The 17,721-nt window shown below is 38.9% G+C and overlaps 1 protein-coding gene across 1 annotated transcript in view; it reads left to right on the forward strand.

The window, feature by feature from the left end:
• Positions 1–12,120: 12,120 nt before the first annotated feature.
• LOC147628375 (protein FMP32, mitochondrial-like) overlaps positions 12,121–17,721 on the forward strand; it is a 78,326-nt gene continuing 72,725 nt past the window's right edge. Inside the window, exons 1-2 of the mRNA XM_086813458.1 lie at positions 12,121–12,528; positions 12,873–13,004. Of these exons, the coding sequence (XP_086669584.1) occupies positions 12,235–12,528; positions 12,873–13,004 (426 nt within the window). The 5' untranslated portion in view covers positions 12,121–12,234. The remainder of the gene's footprint in view (positions 12,529–12,872; positions 13,005–17,721) is intronic.

A 17,721-nucleotide genomic window follows, 5' to 3' on the forward strand; every position in this document is an offset into this window, starting at 1 on the left:
CAAAATCCAAATCAACTCATCAATTCTCAACCAGAATTTTAAAATCATATCAACTACATTCGAAATCCTAATCTGGATAGCATTTTTACTTATAATTTCAAGGTCTTAGATTTACTCGTATATACTGCCAATAAAGAGCTGCAGTTATACCCTCGGTGTATACGAGTAGTAACGATCCTTCGAATTATAAGGTAAATACCATCATGACTAGGCCTCAAGCAAGTCAGGGATTTCCATACAATTGCGGTACATCATCTGAAGACCCACTTTCAGTTTTATGAATCTTCATTCTGAATATCAATTTATATGAATTTTATCGCACAATTACAATCTTTTACTGTTACTTCATAATTTTTTGACATTTTTGGCTTTTCAGTTGATTCTTTTTAGTCAATTTGCTCTGATAGCTGAAAGATCCCTGCTCCCTCTGTGCAACGGATTCGGGGGTGCTAGCAGCGAAAGTAGCACTTCTTGTGCAGGGCAGGATCCCTCACTCGGGGCCTCGCCCACCACAGATATCCGGACGAGAGACTAATCCCTTGGTTCTTCACAAAACGAACCCGAAAAAACTTCCCCTACCAGAAAGCACGGCGGGGGATTCCTCCAAGATATTTGTACTCTAACGTAGTCAGCTTCATTACTGACCAAACTGATCCGACCGAACTTGTGAGTCACTTGGTCAGATCAAGGAAGAAACTTGCACTTGGATCATAGAAACCAACGCTTTTTTCTCCATCGAGAGGAGGCACAGCTGTTGATTCTTTTTCCATAGAACAATTACTATCCGGGATTTACTTCATCTATCGTACTATAACAGATCTGAGTCTAATTTTAAGGATCCATCAGTCCAGGCAAACCCCATCTAGTCCCATGGATTAGCCAACCGCCCAACCACTGTAGTGATGGGATCCAATTAGGAATTTGGTTAGGTTTTGTCCCAAGGTACCAGGGAAAAGAGTTCCCAGGTCCCCTAGCTGGATATTCATGCAAATTTAACGCCAGTCACACCACTTACACACCCAATATGAAATTGCCTTTTTTTATAGATTCAGCTATCTTTAAAACAATCATTTAATGAAACCATAGTGTCACTGAAGTTGCCTTTTTCATAGATTCGGCTATCTTTAAAACAATCATTTAATGAAACCATAGTCTCACTGATCATAATACTCCAAAATATCCGGTTGAATTCCTAATTTCCAATCATTCCTTCATCGGTGTACCTATGGCATCATTGGCAACCAGAACACTCACCACCTATCCCTCAGGGGCCTTTTTGATAGTTCCTAGCTCATAGTACCCGACAATATATTCACTTATAAAAATCAAGATGGAATCTCCGTTGAAGATCAACAAGATCAATCAACAGATCCATATAAAAGAGCCAAGGACTCATCCGTTGAGGACCAACAAGGTCAATCAACCAGATCCATGCCCGGTTTCAGAAAACCACTCTTACTCCTTGTTCCAATATCTTCCCCGACGCACGTGTGGGTATCTTCGGTGAAATAGAGCCCGAGCACTGTATGGTCAGCACCCTCTAGGATCCTTCGCAGGTCACCTAGCGCTTCACTCATAGGCCGCTTCCTTGGTTCCTTATCCACCATACCAAAAGCTCACCATTTAAATCAAACCCAGGTTGGTCAAGACCTCGACCGAGACCTTGCTACACGAGACATCCTCCGTTGACTCTCCGTCGTCAGCTATTGCAAATTTATCAGTTAGGTCTCCACGACCTCATTCTCAAGACGGCCAAAATGCTTCCCCAGCATTATTGACATAAAACTGTCATTTAAAAACAAGTCATAAATACAGTTTCTATAATGAACTTTCGTCTTTCACATTGTTCCACATCTCTCCACATTGCTTAATCCATATCCAATTCATATGTATTCCTATTCTCATCTAATCACATCATTTTTTATCTCATGACATCTTTCCTCATTTATCCTCATCACATCTCATCCACTCGCATCTACCCATATTCACATCCCATCACACCTCATTAATTTACATCACATATCATTCATTCACATCTATCTCAATTTATATCTTATCTCATCACATTCATTTCACATTTCATCTCATTCATTCTTATCCCAATTCACATCACATCACATCTCATCCATTCACATCCCATATCATTCATTTACATCCGATTCACATGACATCACATCTCGTTCATTCACATCCTGATTCACATCACATTACATCTCATCCATTCACTCACATTGACATCACATCCTTTCACATACACATCCACATCCATACTTCCACATACACATTCACATCCATTCTTCCACATACACATCCACATCCATTCTTTCGCATACATATCCACATCCATTCTTTCACATACACATTCACATCCATTCTTTAAATACACATCTACATCCATTCTTTCACATGCACATGCACATTCATTCTTCTACGTACACATCCGCGTATCCATTCTTTCACATACACATCTATATCCATTCTTTCACATACACATCCACATCCATTCTTTCGCATACACATCCACATCCATTCCTCCATACATACACATCCACATCTGTTATTTCACATACACATCCACATCCATTCTTTTGCATACACATCCACATTCATTTTCATTACATCACATCTTATTTTCATCTTATCACATCCTATCACATCTCATACACATCTTATCACGTCCCATTAACATCTTATCACATTCTACTTTCATCTTATTACATCCATTCACATCTTATTGCATCCTATTTACATCTTATCACATTCATTCACATGTTATCGCATGCTATTTACATCTTATGACATGCTATTCCCATTTAGTAGCTTTTTCTAGTTTGATTCCGATAATGGAACTTTTTCTAAATTTCTACCAATTACTTGGCCTAATTAGAGGTTCCTTTTCTCGAACGACTATTTCTATATAATATGCTAAAAATTACACTTTTCTCATTTAAATATTTGAATTCCAATATAGTGGGAATTCCTCTTTCATCATTTAAATTTATCTATGCAAAAAGATAAATTTAACTAAAATCTTTCTTTAATTTTTAAATAAAATATACATTATTTTAGCATCCCAATTTTTCTCTTACTTCATTGGAATACATGGATTGTCATGGGGATTACTCTTTTAACATAAAAATAAATTACTAAAAATTCCTCTTTTTCTTAATTAACTATTTATGCATAAACATAAAAATCAAATTTTCCATGATTATAATGAGAATCATTCAATTAATCTAGGATGATTAATCCTAGAATATGGTAGGAAGTCCTCTTTTCATATTATGAATGAAAATGATTTATGTGTTAATTTTTTAGAAATTTTGCCATTGCTTTGGTGCTATTACTCATAATTCTCAATAATTTTGATAACATAAAGTTTAGTAATATCATACGATAGAATAACCATTAATTGGATCAATATCAAATTATGGACTTGATTCCTAATTTTTCCATGAATTAAATAGCATAGAAGCATTAAAAAGCCACTTATTTGGCCTCAATTTGACAAGCATAGAAATTACTTTTAGATTAGAGAATTGCTTCATGAGAAGCTTCATTTGAATATAGAAAGGTCAGGAATGACCATTCTTTGGGGGAGAGAGAGACATGCTTTAAAAAAAAACATTTAATTTAAGCATAAATGGAAATTTATGTGTTTTATCACTACAATTCATTAAAGAACTTCAATTGTATTAAAAAGCCATTCAATTGAATGCTTCTCAAGCTTGAGAGGGGTTAAGAAGAGAACATTTGGAGATTTAAAAAAAAGACCATAAACCACACTTTACCTCCTAGATTGCTTGATTCTTTAATCAATGTAGAGTCCCCCAACCAATCAATTGGTTTGGTATGTTGATGAAGACTCCAAGGAAGATTGAAGATCATTCTCTCATTCTCCGTGAGACTCATGAGCCTCTTCCAATTCCAATCCAACGCTGAGGGGAGAAAAGTCACCTAGGTAGCCCACTGGATATATATGGCTACTCTAAGAGGTCTACCATATTCATCAAGATCAAGTCATTCCACACAATGGGTTGCCTATTGTTAGCCTCCTCAACTGACCGTCGTGGGAGGAATATAAACCAAGAAGCTCCTCATGTAATCCCAGGCTCGTAGAAGATATCTCACCACCAAGGGTAAAGAAGGTGGTCGGTGCTCTACATCTAAGAAGGTGGTTGGTGCTCTACATCTAAGAAGATAAAATGTGGGTTGTAAATCCATTCGTCCTAATCGAAGTGCACCTCATAAGCTACTCTATAGAAGAGAGTCCTTCCAAGGTTCAATGCCAGGAAGAAATCCTTAGACTCTACCAGCTTACAAAGTAAAGCCTTACACTATACCTCATGCCAATGATGTTCAATCCTCCCTCTTTTTTAGGCATAATAATGGTATCCCAAAAACACTCTCACCCTGGTGTGTAGAGTGCCATCTAATCCTAACCAAAGAAAGTTTTGAATAAGCCAAGGAAGCTGACCAATGCATCCCTTATGAAAAACTCAGCACGATATGACAAACTAAGCAGTCGCTAGCAGCGCCACTTGGTTAGCTACCAAGGCTCTAGGGGCCAAATCAAGCTTCATGCTAGTCCAATGCTAAAGTTTGCTTTTAATTCTCATGAGCATATGAGCAAACTATTGTGCAAGCGAGATATGAATGCTAACCTGATATCCAAGGTATCTGCTATCCTCTCTCAATCCAAGTAAGTACCACATCCAAACCCCAATATATACCCCAATTTGCCACCCCACACTAATCCAAAATCCCATTGATTTGTGCCAATTGATGGTGGCACCTACTAATGCCAAACAAAATAACTCCAAGGTAGTGTGGAAAGCATAGAGGCATGCATGTGAGGCCTCCAAAAACAAAGCAGTATCCTCTGTTAACTATGAGTTCATTAACTCTTCCTTTATGCGAAGAGGAAGAGGCAGCCTGAGGCCTAAAACCCTTGGAGTAACCTTGAGAAACCTACTCATAGACTCCATTACTATAAGGTAAAGTAGTGGAGCTAAGGGCATCATTTCCATGAGATTTAAAAGTGCTCACCACGCTCCCTGCAGGCCAAAATTGTGCTATGGGTTTCCTATATATGCAAGAGACCCCTCTGAACCACTCATGGGAGAAACCCATCCATGCTATCATGCATTCCAAGAAGTCCCAATCCTCTCTGTCATAATCTTTTTCAAAGTCTAGCAAGAGTATGGAAAGGCGTAGTTGGTTAGATTTAGCCCACTCAACAACTTCCCATAATAAAAGATATTATGAAAAATACTCCTTCCTTAGAGGAAACATTCTCTGTATTATGAATAGCTCTTTGAAGAACAAGCTAAAGCCTCATACTCACTGCCTTTGCTAAGATTTTATAAGCAAATCCAAGCACAACTTTGGGCCCTCCCCTCCACTATTTAATATTGGTCTTGTCACCACCACTTGGGATAAGGTGGATACAACCCTCTATGAGAAAAGGGGGCATCATACCAATACACCACATCTCCTATAGAGTAGTAGTAACATAATTACTAATGTAATCCCAAAACCCCAAAAAGAAGTATGGAGAGATACCATCATCCCCATTTGCCTTTCGAGAGGGCATGCAAAACATGGCTCAGCTCATTCTAGGGCATCCAAAGAGGTGCACATATCATCTGTAATAAGCCTGGGCATGCGCTCCCAAACTTTCTTTTGTGCAACATCTCTATTCAAAGAGTGTGACTTTTAGTAAGATCTAATAAAATTTTGAGGCAATACTCCTTACCTTATTTAAATCAGTGTGAAATTCTCCCTGAGAATCTTGTAAGCATCTCAAACTATCCCTATTGTGCATAGGTCCATGTGCTGAGAAAAATAGTTTGTTACATCTATCACCCATATGTGTCATACGATTTTCATTTTTCATGAAAAAAACATGGTTTTAAGGGGTGAAAATAACAAGCTTCTAAGCTTATAGGCATAAAAGTCACTTTTTAGAGCTGTTTCTTGCCAAATCTTCAGGCTAGAAATTTCTATGAGCTTCACATAGAATTAGAAATATTCTCTTGAATTTTAAAATTTTCATTAATTTTTTTTACCCCAAAAAGCTTTTAAATTACCCCAAAATATATAGGAAAATTTTAAAGCTTCTCCAATAATTCTCAATGCTTTCCTTCACTTTTCTTGAACCTATACCATGGAATCTACTCCCAATTCTATTGGAACCACGAACATCAACACCAACAATCAAGATGATATAGTTCAAGATGGTGGATTTTCCAATTCTCCACTTTTGCCACCAACATTTGTTGAGCGAATACGACTTCTTGAGCAATTACTTCAGTATGAGCAATAAATAAAAAGTCTTGACCTCAAGCAATTACTTCAATATGAGCAATAAATAAAAAGTCTTGACCTTAAGCAATTACTTCAATATGAGCAATAAATAAAAAGTCTTGATCTCAAGCAATTACTTCGATATTACTTCTTGAGAAATTACTTCAATATGAGAAATAAATAAAAAGTCTTGACCTCAAGCAATAACTTGTCAATATTAATGAAGTTCCTGCTCTCGATTTCCAAGATACATGCATCACCAAGATCATCAAGGCTACCTTCAATGCTTAAGCAACTAAAATGACAATAAGATTAGCCGTCACACTTTTTATTTTATTAAATTTAATGGCAAGAAAGATGATCATCTTGGGATCTCATGGTTGAGGCTAGATGACTACTATGAGGAGACTTTTTTAGAAAAAGATAAGGTTAAGTGTGCTTTGATCATGCTTTAATTTGGTGGAATGTTCTGTAATAGTATGTGAAAGCAAGATTTTTAACATTGCAATTTACACTCAAAGCTCATCATACATGGGACACTTTGTCTTTGTCCAATCGAGAGACTATACTTCAGTACACCGAAAAGTATCGATAAACTCTCCTATAACTTTGCATGCTTGAAGTGGTGCTTAAACATACTATTCAACATCTATACGAATTTGGTCTTGAAGAAACCAAAAAAGTCAAGGTAAATATGTTTAAGACTACATCACTTGATGATGCTATTGCTTCAGCTCATGATGTAGAAAGAAAGAATGGCTTAAATATACATGTTCACCAATCTAATGCTTCTTACTCAAATAACCACCAAGTCTTGAGCTTCAATAACAATCGATAACCATTTCCTCATCCCTTCTTAGTGCTCCTATTAAAGCTCATTCTTTTAATGGTTTTGATGTAAATAGGAAGCCTTGGGTTAGAAATAGTAATGCCTGCACTCCTCTTGTTTAAAATGTAAAAAACTCTAATGGATCAAAGCAATGTAATTCATCCTAAGCCTATTAGTTATAACACTAATATTGACAAAAAGCCTTGCCCCCCCTACATGTTACAAGTGAAATTAAATGGGCCACTTTTTTACTGATCGATGTTGAAGAATTTCAAACCATCAGTTGCTCAAATACTAATAGGTATTAGGGTTTAATCACTAGGTTCACAACCGTGATTTAGCAAGAGGGGGCATAAGATGAACGTAAAGAGTAGGCATGCTTAATCATTATGAAAATGGTCCTTTATAGTAGAGAGCCCCCTGTACAAGGTGCATACATATGCTGCCACCACACATGCCAGGTGTCAAGGCATGATGCCAAGTATCCCTAAGAGGTGTCATCTTTACACATCATTCATTGCTTACATAATATCCTCTTAAGGGCATATTCCCAGACATAAATGAACCTACATTAGCTGTTCACACTAGAGTCGGTTTAACACACACTAGAGTCTAGTTTAGAAAACCACCTAGCATTAGTTTATTCCCACATTAATCACTATTAATATTTAACATTCTCCCACATAGTGAAAATGTGGCTAGAAAGCTCAATCATCACTGGCTAGGTTTGCTTTTTCTTCTAGCTACTGCTTTTTGTCTTTGGAGGTAGAAGTGGCAGAGTTTGCAGAGTCTTCATCAGCTTGCTACTTCGCAAGACTCTTCCAACGCTCTTTGATGTAGTGCTTTAGCTTATGGGAGTAATGACGCTTTCATTTCTTCTTCTTGGTGTCACCCTGTGATACTTTGCCTTTGTTCCTAGAGAAGAAGGCCTAGTCTCCTATGCTTGCATCACCCCTGGATCTGTTCTTTCTTGTCTACTCCTCATGGTGGAGAAGCGATTCAACTAGCTCCTCAGGATATAGGATTGCCTCCTCGTTACATAGAGAGATTCATAGAAGTATGAAAACTCTAATAAGACTCAGGCAAGGAGTGAAGAATGGTGGTGCCTAATTTCAAGTTTATCAACTATCTCATCTATATTCAAACGTTATTCATTTAGGTTTTTTACCTTGGTAAGGTGATTTGCAAATGGAATCACCCTTGTTCATAGTCAAGTTGTCCAGCTCCTACATCAAGTAAATGTGCTTCATTACATGACTAGAACATGGTCTCGAGGACCACCTAGGCAGCTCTATCAGAACTGCAAGATTGAATGTGAGGTATGCTAGACCGCTTGACTAAGAAAGTGATAATGGACATTACCTAGACATCATGAGAATCTCACCAACGTTGTTCTTAAGTAGGAGTAGGAGGAACCTGGAATTCTTATAATTCCAACAACCACCTAAGTAATTGTTATGGCTCCACCTACTACTACTAAGGAAGGATGGGGTTCATCCCTAGAACAATCTCCCATAAACCCCTGCTTTTCATCATAAAGCTCCACCATGAATAATTAGAGCCGACAATTCTATCCTCAATGGCCATATACCCAAAGAAATCAACTTCTCTCTATGCCATCTCTCCTTACAATGTTGGATTTCTAAAAGAAAATGCACTTAAAAAAGCCCCCCCCCCCCCCCCCCTTGAAGAGAACCCTTGATGCACCCTATATGCTTGTAAGAAAATATTGAACGATGACTATAATGTGTACACAAGACATCAAGATTGTCGAGATTTAGGATGATATCATTGAAGTATACCAAGAATAAAATGTATGTAAGCGGAGGTGAGCAACATGATCTGAATGGAAAGAGGCTGATCACTGGTATGTGAGGCTTGGGATTTCTATCTGACCTCACAAGGGGAGCTTTCTTGTACCATATTTCATGCATCTATATGGGAGAACCTTAAGCTAGGCATACTTGAATTATTATGAAAATGATACTTTTATGGGGAGAGATCCCCTTTACAAGGTGAATACATATGCTACCACCACACATGCCATTATCAAAACGGTCCTTTTATAGGAGAGACCCCCCTTTACAAGGTGCATACATATGCTACCACCACACATACAACATGTCAAGGCATGATGCAAAGTGTCCCTAAGATGTGTCACCTTTAAACATCATCACGTACATGAGATCCTTCTAAGGGGCTGTTCCCACACATAAATGAACCTACACACTAGTGGTGGATGCACACTAGAGCCGCTTTATTTAAACCTAAGATTACACACATGATTTATTCCCCATTCATCACTATTCATATTTAACCATCAACTTTACAACAATAATTTAACAATGATAGTGGCTATGCTCTAGAATATTGGTCCGAGGATACACTACATGATGATGATAATGAAGACCAAGCGATATGCCAGGTAACCCTAATTTAGCTTATTTATTACAATGGTCATAATATCATAATATTGTATGATGATGGGAATACCCAAGTTTTAATGTAATATTAAGAAGTTGCAATTAGAGATGCATCCATCTCTTATTTATAAGGTCAAGTATACATTTCAAGATACATGTTATAATGGCACTAAAGACATTCATCAATTAGAAGTCATAATTGGTCCTTATAAAAAGAAAAAAAATCTTAATTGTACCTTTGCACACTAGTGATACTAGCTTAGGCATGCCTTTCTATCATCACTTTAACCCATAAATCGATTATAACACTCACATAATGACAAAACTTTAACACTTAAAAGTGATCTTACACAATGTGGATTATACATAATGATGAAACTTTAACACTCAAAAGTGGATTATACATAATGATGAAACTTTAACACTCAAAAGTGGTCTTAAACATGAATTCCATCCATTACACACACAAGAAAAGTAAGCACTAAGAAAATGTGAAAAAACTTACTTAATTTCTGTGAATGAAATTGAAGTAACTCAGCACAAATGGTCACCTAGTTAGCAAGCTTTTCTCACTCAATTTTAAAGATTCTTTTGTTGATGATTTACCACCGGGCCCACTTGCCTCTCTTACCCAGAAGACTATACTATTGAGCTCATTTGTGGTAGTTAACCACCTCATAAAGCACCTTATAGACAAAACCAGATTCAACAAAAAGAAGTTCAATAGTAAATAGAAGAACTCTTAGACTGTCGACTTATCTGACCTAGTAGTTCACCCTTTGGCATGCTCAGTCCTCCTAGTATAGAAAAAGGAGAAATCCTATTGCATGTGCATAGACTATAGGGCATCGAATAATCTTTATGTGAAAAGCAGATGCTTATTTCTCATGTGGATGATCTGTTAGATAAACTTTGTGGTGCATGGGTGTTAAGTAAAATTAACTTGAAATTCAAATATCATCGAGTTTGAATCCATGCTTTTAATGTGTATAAATCACACATGAAAAATGATACTATGAATTCCTTGTAATGCCTTTGAATGTCACAAACACACTTGTTACATTTAGTGGAATGATGAGTTGCATATTCTTAAAATACTAGCATTTTGTCATTATTTTCTTTGATGATATTCTTGTAGTCAATCAAAATGAAGAACACAAACAACATTTAGTGCTTGTTTTGAGACTTTTGAAAGAAAACAAATTGTATGCCAATCTTGAGAAAAGTTTCTTCTTTTAGAAAGAAATCGAATATCTAGGTCATATTATCTCTGCTGTTAGAGTACAGCCCAAAAAGGTTTTAGCCATAAAAACTTGGCCTAGTTGGGATGAACACACCAACATAAATTCTTTGACTTGCTCAAGCATATCTTGATGCATGCCTCTGTACTATAATTGCCATATTTTTCTTGACCCTTTTTTCGTGTAATCACTTAACGCTAGTGGATCAGGCATCAGTGTGGTCCTTATGCAAGATGTAGTGTTGAAATCTCAAACCTTCTAAGACCACCTATAGCACTTACGAGATAAAAACATTATTGTTGTTGTTGTTCATACACTTCATATGTGGAAACATTATTTGACGGGATGATTAAATCTGATCAACGCATTTACTTAGTCAACCTTTGTTTTCTGATTGTCGTATTAAATGGACATCACTCATTCAAAGTTTTCATCCTCTCATTCAATATTAACCAAGTAAAGAAAATGTTGTAGTTGATGTATTAAGTACCACAAAGAAATCCAAATATATCTATAAAACACACAACATATACAAATTGTAGCTAAGAAGCAATTCATGGAGCACCCCCTATTTAGAACAAATGTAATGTTGCTTGCATTTATAATTCTCCCAATGCTACACCACAAGAAATTATTAAATACATTTACAATTCTCCCAATGCTACACCACAAGAAATTATTAAATACATTGAAGCAACTTTGTAAACAATTAAATCTTTAAAACCTTATATCAGTGCAAAAGATTTCAATAAAGACCCTATATCTCAAATACATAATCACAAGTGAGACAAACCATCTTTGTGGAATGTATCATACCATTAATGTATCATGTTTCTATGAAACATTTTGTGAAGAAATTATTCCATAAGCCTAATTATTCCAACAACTTTAGTTTGGCGAGTTAGGTACAAACCCCATCTTTACAAAGCACCACCTCAAGTGGCCAGCGTGGTTTGAACCTACAACCTCATGCATGGACTTCAAACACCCTAACAATTGGGCTATGTGCTTGGTGCTACACCCTTCGGAATTCCACTCATCTATTACATATTAACCATGGACAACCAAGGCACAAGGAGAGGAGAGAAGAGAAATCTTGGATTTCTAAAAAATAAGAGGAAAAATCCCTTCGATTAACTCTTTGTATTCCGACTTCCATTCTTGCATTTCGCTTCTTAATATCTTTTACATACCACAACAACGCGCGCATTGAGTACTAGTAATTCCAATCTACGAACTACTGACTCATTTCTCGAATTTTTGCCTTTGAGAGATTACTACTATACCATCAAAAGGGGAAGTTAAGACCTGAAGTTCGGTTTCAATTACGCGATACGTTGAAGTTAGGTTTTTCACCAATGGAAGTTGCTACATAATTTTGAAAGTGTGAGGCGCTGAGGTATTCGCTTAAGCCGTTGACGTGAACGTGTTCATGGCAGCTTGCCACGCTGCTGCAAAGAAGCTGTGCTTTCACCGCGCCATCGGCCTCTTCACCTCCCGTATCAGGCACAGACTACCCCTCCCGCCCTCGCCCTTGCCCTTGCCGTTGCCCTCGGAAAGCCCTCCTGCTTTACATCGCATCACCGCCACAGGCTTTGCCTCACCTGCTCAGTTCGCCTCTTCCAACTATGCCACCGACAGAGGCATCTACCTGCGCCAGATCTCGCAACTTGTATCCGCTTCAAAGGGCAGCAAGAAGGTCATGTTCGTCGATACACTTGCCCTGGTAAGAGATCGCATCCCCTCGCTTTGCCCTGATTTGTGCTGTGTGCCATGATCGATTTGGCGTACTTTTGCCATAATTTTCGTAGCATTTCTTTCCTAGCCCTAGTTTTTCTCATCTTCATGCAGTTTTTTGACCTTTTCATACCGTACTTCTGCCCTAATATGATTAGAACTCTGTTGTTTTACCCTAGTATAATCAGAACTCTTTGATTTTCCCTATTGTGTGCAGGACTCTTGGTTTTGCCGTTGTTTTGCCATAGTATGAACAGCACACTGTTTTGCCCTGTATTTTGATGTTTTCCAATGAACAATACTGAGAAATGATGTGTTGTTTGTTCACCTCAGGTCCGTAGGCTTGAGTCCCAAGGTTTGACTCCCAAGCAAGCAGAGGCTGTAACTGCAGCCATCATTGAAGTGCTCAATGACAGCATGGACAATGTTTCACAAACATTTGTGTCCAAGCCTGACATGCAGAAGGTATGGCCAACTTCCTTGCCATTATAGAGATTAGAGATAGCTGTATGCGTTAGGTATTTGCCATTATATAGATGGACTGAAATGATGCCAAAAGCTATATATAAAAACATTGAGGTGTAATCTGCATAAGGTATTGTCATAGCTATGCTCAACTTTCTTGCCATCATATGAGTATGCCCAAGCATGCTCAACTCTCTTGCTAGGCTTATTGGTTAGGTCTAAGGCCATATGGATCACCAATACCAAAATTGCCCTCACTACTTAAAAGAGGATGATATTGTATGTCGCCTTTTTTTGACTTGTAAACAGAGCTTAGAAATTATGGGGGACATGTAGGAAAGTACTCTACGGTGCCAATTTAAAGGATTGACGATGGCAACAACAGGTGTTACTATGTAGAGCAAACAAGGTCTTAGCCAAAACCATTTTCCAAGAAAGATACAGTTCTTGCTTTTGGCTTTCCATAATCTTCTTAGCCTCTCGATCATATGACCTGTATGCTTTTGATTCTTGGGTGTATCCAAGAAAGATACACTTCTAGCTTTTGGCTTCAAGCTATGTATAAAGCAATCACACCCAAATGTTCTGAAATGAGAAATGGAAGGCTTCTTACCCGAATAGGCCTCTTGCGGCATAATGTCCTTGAGCGCCTTTGTGTAAGACTGGTTGAGGATGTAAATTGTTGTGTTGAATGCCTCTGCCCAAAAGGAGTTTGGAAGCCTCTGTCCCTTCAGCATACACCTTGCCATCTCCATGACTGTGCGGTTATGACATTCTACAACTGTAACTTGGTTGAACACAATGCTAATCAATACACTTAAATACACTAAGATTTGATGGATACTTGCTCAAATATAAGAAGTAAATTCTTGAATTGATAAGAGACACACTATGAGCCGGAACGGTCGACCCCTCCCTCAAATAAAGTATATTGATCTTGGGAGAATCAAGTACATAGTGTCATGGGCATTTCTGACCAGATTTCTATGCCAATGCATATGAATACAGTATTGCAAACAAGTGGTTGTCGATGTAGACTTGCAATCCACACTACCCTCTCAAGTGCCCATGTTCCCTACCATTTGCTCTCTATTGTTCCACCAACACATGGTAGCAACAATCTGCAAGAGAGCACGTAGGACAAGAGAACACTACACAGGGTATGTGATCTTGTAAGCCGGTTCCTCCCTCCTGCTACTTGCTTCCATATTTAAGCATTAAAGCTTATCAATTGCAAGTAGAGTCGATGATAGCGGAAGTCTTCGCGGTGATGGAAGTCCTTGGAGTGAAGAGATCTTCGATTTGTCGCATTTCTTCGCGACAAAAGTCTTCAAGAGGATGAAGGGAACCTTGGGAAAGCTTCCCCTATGTTTCAACTTGAGAAAAGAGGGCTGAAATTAGGGTTTTCAGTTAAAAGACCAAAAATTACAGCAATAAAGAGAGCTGTTTTACTGAATTTTAATCATTGGGAGTGTGCAGGAGAGTGATTAGCATCCGGAAACACTCTTGGAAGCTTGAGAAACACCTTAGCAAGCTTGGAAATGGAGTTGGGAAGGAGAAAGTGCAGAAAATGCAGTGCAACCGCTCTCATGAAGGAGGCGCCAATCTCTAGGGAGAGGAGGAAGAGTGAGGTGGTGAGTTGTCCAGTGTAGGTGGCAAGCAAGTGCTTTGTGGAGCAAGCTAGAGTGGACACATGGCTGGTTACTCCCTTTCATAGTCACAAGAATATTGGGGATGGCAGCATCTTCCCGTTCCCATTCCCGTTCCATGTCACTCTATAGTCACAGGGAATGGTCATTTTCAATCTTTTCCGTCCCCGTTCTCCGTCCCCATTTCGCGTCCCATGTGACTATGCTCCCTTTGTACAAAGGGGATAAGGTTTGGGCGCGTGATGGACATTGGGTTATGCCCACCTTGGGACATCAGTGTGTGTGAACATCGGGCTGGTCATAATTTATAAGTGAGTTTTGGTTGCCCAAAACTTAAAGAAGTGTGTATACACTTACTTATAAATTAGTGCTAACTCCTAAGGCCAGGTTTATGACCAATACTTACCACCTATCACATGTCACATAACCATGTCAGTAGACAGTTTCACACGCACGGTTCGCGGGCGGGCATCCCCTTACCCGAAACTACACATTGGTCAAGCAAGCATGAAAACAGCATGCAATTTCAATTGCAAGCAAGCACATAAAGATGCTATGCAATGCAGCATTGGTATGGACAATCCCTGTTCATGAGACTCTACCAAAATAGACGTGCTCCAGGCAAGTACACGAGGTACCAGACCCAATGGAACACCAATCCACCAAGCATTTCCGGGCATGTACACGGAGACAAGTCCCAATGGAAAGCCAAGTCCACAGTATCACATGAGTGGCATCAATCCCCGGCATATACAACTGCCATGGACACCAGTCCAATGTACATACATGATGAGAAAGCACGGGTGGACCAATTGGGTGGCCAAATGGTGACATCTCCCCTGGCTTCGAAATAGTTGCCTACAACCGAAAAGCATCCAAATATGTTTGAAGCACATGCGGGCAATCTCTGAAGAACTCTTCATCTACCCGTTTAGCATCAATGGGAAGATAGTTCTTAAATTTCACAAGGAAACGCTTGACAACTTTGCGTGCAGTAAGCTTGCGTTCCTTGTGACACACAATCTGCTCTGGCTGCAAGATCTCCTCGAGCTCATCCACTTTTGGTGGATCCTCAATGACGGTTTCACTGGGCTCCGGCCCTACATAATTGCGAAGGAGACTCACATGAAAAGCATTGTGTATGTGCCAATGACTAGGTAATGCCAATTTGAAAGCCACTTCATTGATCTTCTCGATCACTCGAAAAGGCCCATAGTACCTGGTTGCGAGCTTAGGATATGCATCCTCTTTGCCAGGCCTTTTCGCAAGTCTTGCTTTCTCAAATTTCATCAATACCCAATCCTTCGTAGTAGGCATTATGCCTCTATGACCAGCATATGGAGGAGCATGGCACTCATCCAAAACCTTTTGCCTCATGTCAGACACCACACATAGGCAATTATGAGATAACCCTCTTTGATCACATATGAGGCAATTATCTTTCATGAGATAACCCTCTTTGATCACATATGAGGCATGTGCATGACCAGCCATCAAATCAGTCCAAATAGTGGCCAAATCAGCATCCATATGATACAAATCACGCATGGTAGACAAGTCTCCATGAGAGGCAACTGACATAGCTGCTACATACGGCTTTCGTGACAATGCATTGGCCACTACATTCTTCTTTTCTGGGGTGTGCAAGATCTGAAAATGAAACATAGAGAGGAAATTGCCATCCTCGTATGCTTCTCTGACAACTTAGTTTGGGTAAGAAAATGCCTCAAACTCTGGTGATCTGTCTTCACAGTGAAATCAGCCCCAAGAAGGTAATGTTTCCATATAGTAAGTGCATGAATTACAGCCAAGAGCTCTTTCTCATAAATGCCAAAAGATAGCTCTCCATCATGCAATCTACGGCTCTCATAAGCCACGGCATGTCTCTCTTGATTAAGGACAGCTCCTATGCAATTTCCAGATGCATCACATTCCACACTAAAAGGCTTTTGCAAATCCGGAATGACCAACATTGGACCATGAATAGTTGTATCTTTCAATTTGAGGAATGCATCCCTCTCTATATTAGTCCATTTGAACACGGTCTTCTTCTTTGTCAAATCATGCAAAGGAGAAGCAATCCATGCAAAGTGCTGAATGAACCTATAGTAGTAAGAGCATAATCGAGGAAAACTACGGATCTCATGCACCGAACTCAATTCGGGCCAATTCCGAATTGCATCAATCTTTGCAGGATCCATCCGCACTCCATCTTTGGACACAATATGTCTAAGATAATGTATCTCTGATAAGAAGAACTCGCTCTTTGCATTTATGAAGAGTTTATGCTTACGGAGTTCTTAAAAAACAATGGCCAAATGAGCTATATGCTCTTCTTCGGTCTTCGAGAGACTAGGATGTCATCAAAGAAGACACCTGTAAATTTTCTGTATCCACGGAATATGCGATCCATCATTCTATTGAATGTAGCCGGGGCATTTGTAAGACCAAAAGGCATAACAAGATACTCATAAAGCCCAAATGCTGTCCTGAAAGCAATTTTGTGTACATCCTCAAGCACTACACACACTTCATGATACCCACTCTTGAGATCAATTCGGCTAAAGCATGCCGATCCATCCAACTTGTCAAGGATGTCGTCTATGCGTGGAATCGAAAACCGATTCTTGATGGTAAGCTTATTCAAAGCTCTATAATCCACACACATAACGAAAGGATCCATCCTTCTTTTGAACCAAGAGGATGGGTGAACAATACGGGGAAAAGCTTGGCTGAACCAAACCCTTCTCAAGAAGCTCATTCACCTGCTTCATGATCTTCTCTTTTTGGGATGCACTTACACGATAGGCTGGCCTATTAGGTGGTGAGCTACCCGGCACGAGATCAATGCGATGATCTTTTGGTCTTACGGGTTTGGTAACTCATCAGCAAAACAATCATTGTGCTCTTGCAAAAATTTCAGCCTATCATTACTAAGAGTGCTTACATGTACATTATTTTCTTCAACATAATCTCGTACAAAAATCAAGTATGCAAAAACACTCTTTTTTATTACTTTCTTAATTTGTACATAAGATACAAGGGGAATGGTATCACCCTCACCAGCA

The sequence above is a fragment of the Cibotium barometz genome, chromosome 19, assembly GCF_041138505.1.
Source record: "Cibotium barometz isolate CiBa-2024 chromosome 19, ASM4113850v1, whole genome shotgun sequence".
Lineage (NCBI taxonomy): Eukaryota > Viridiplantae > Streptophyta > Polypodiopsida > Cyatheales > Cibotiaceae > Cibotium > Cibotium barometz.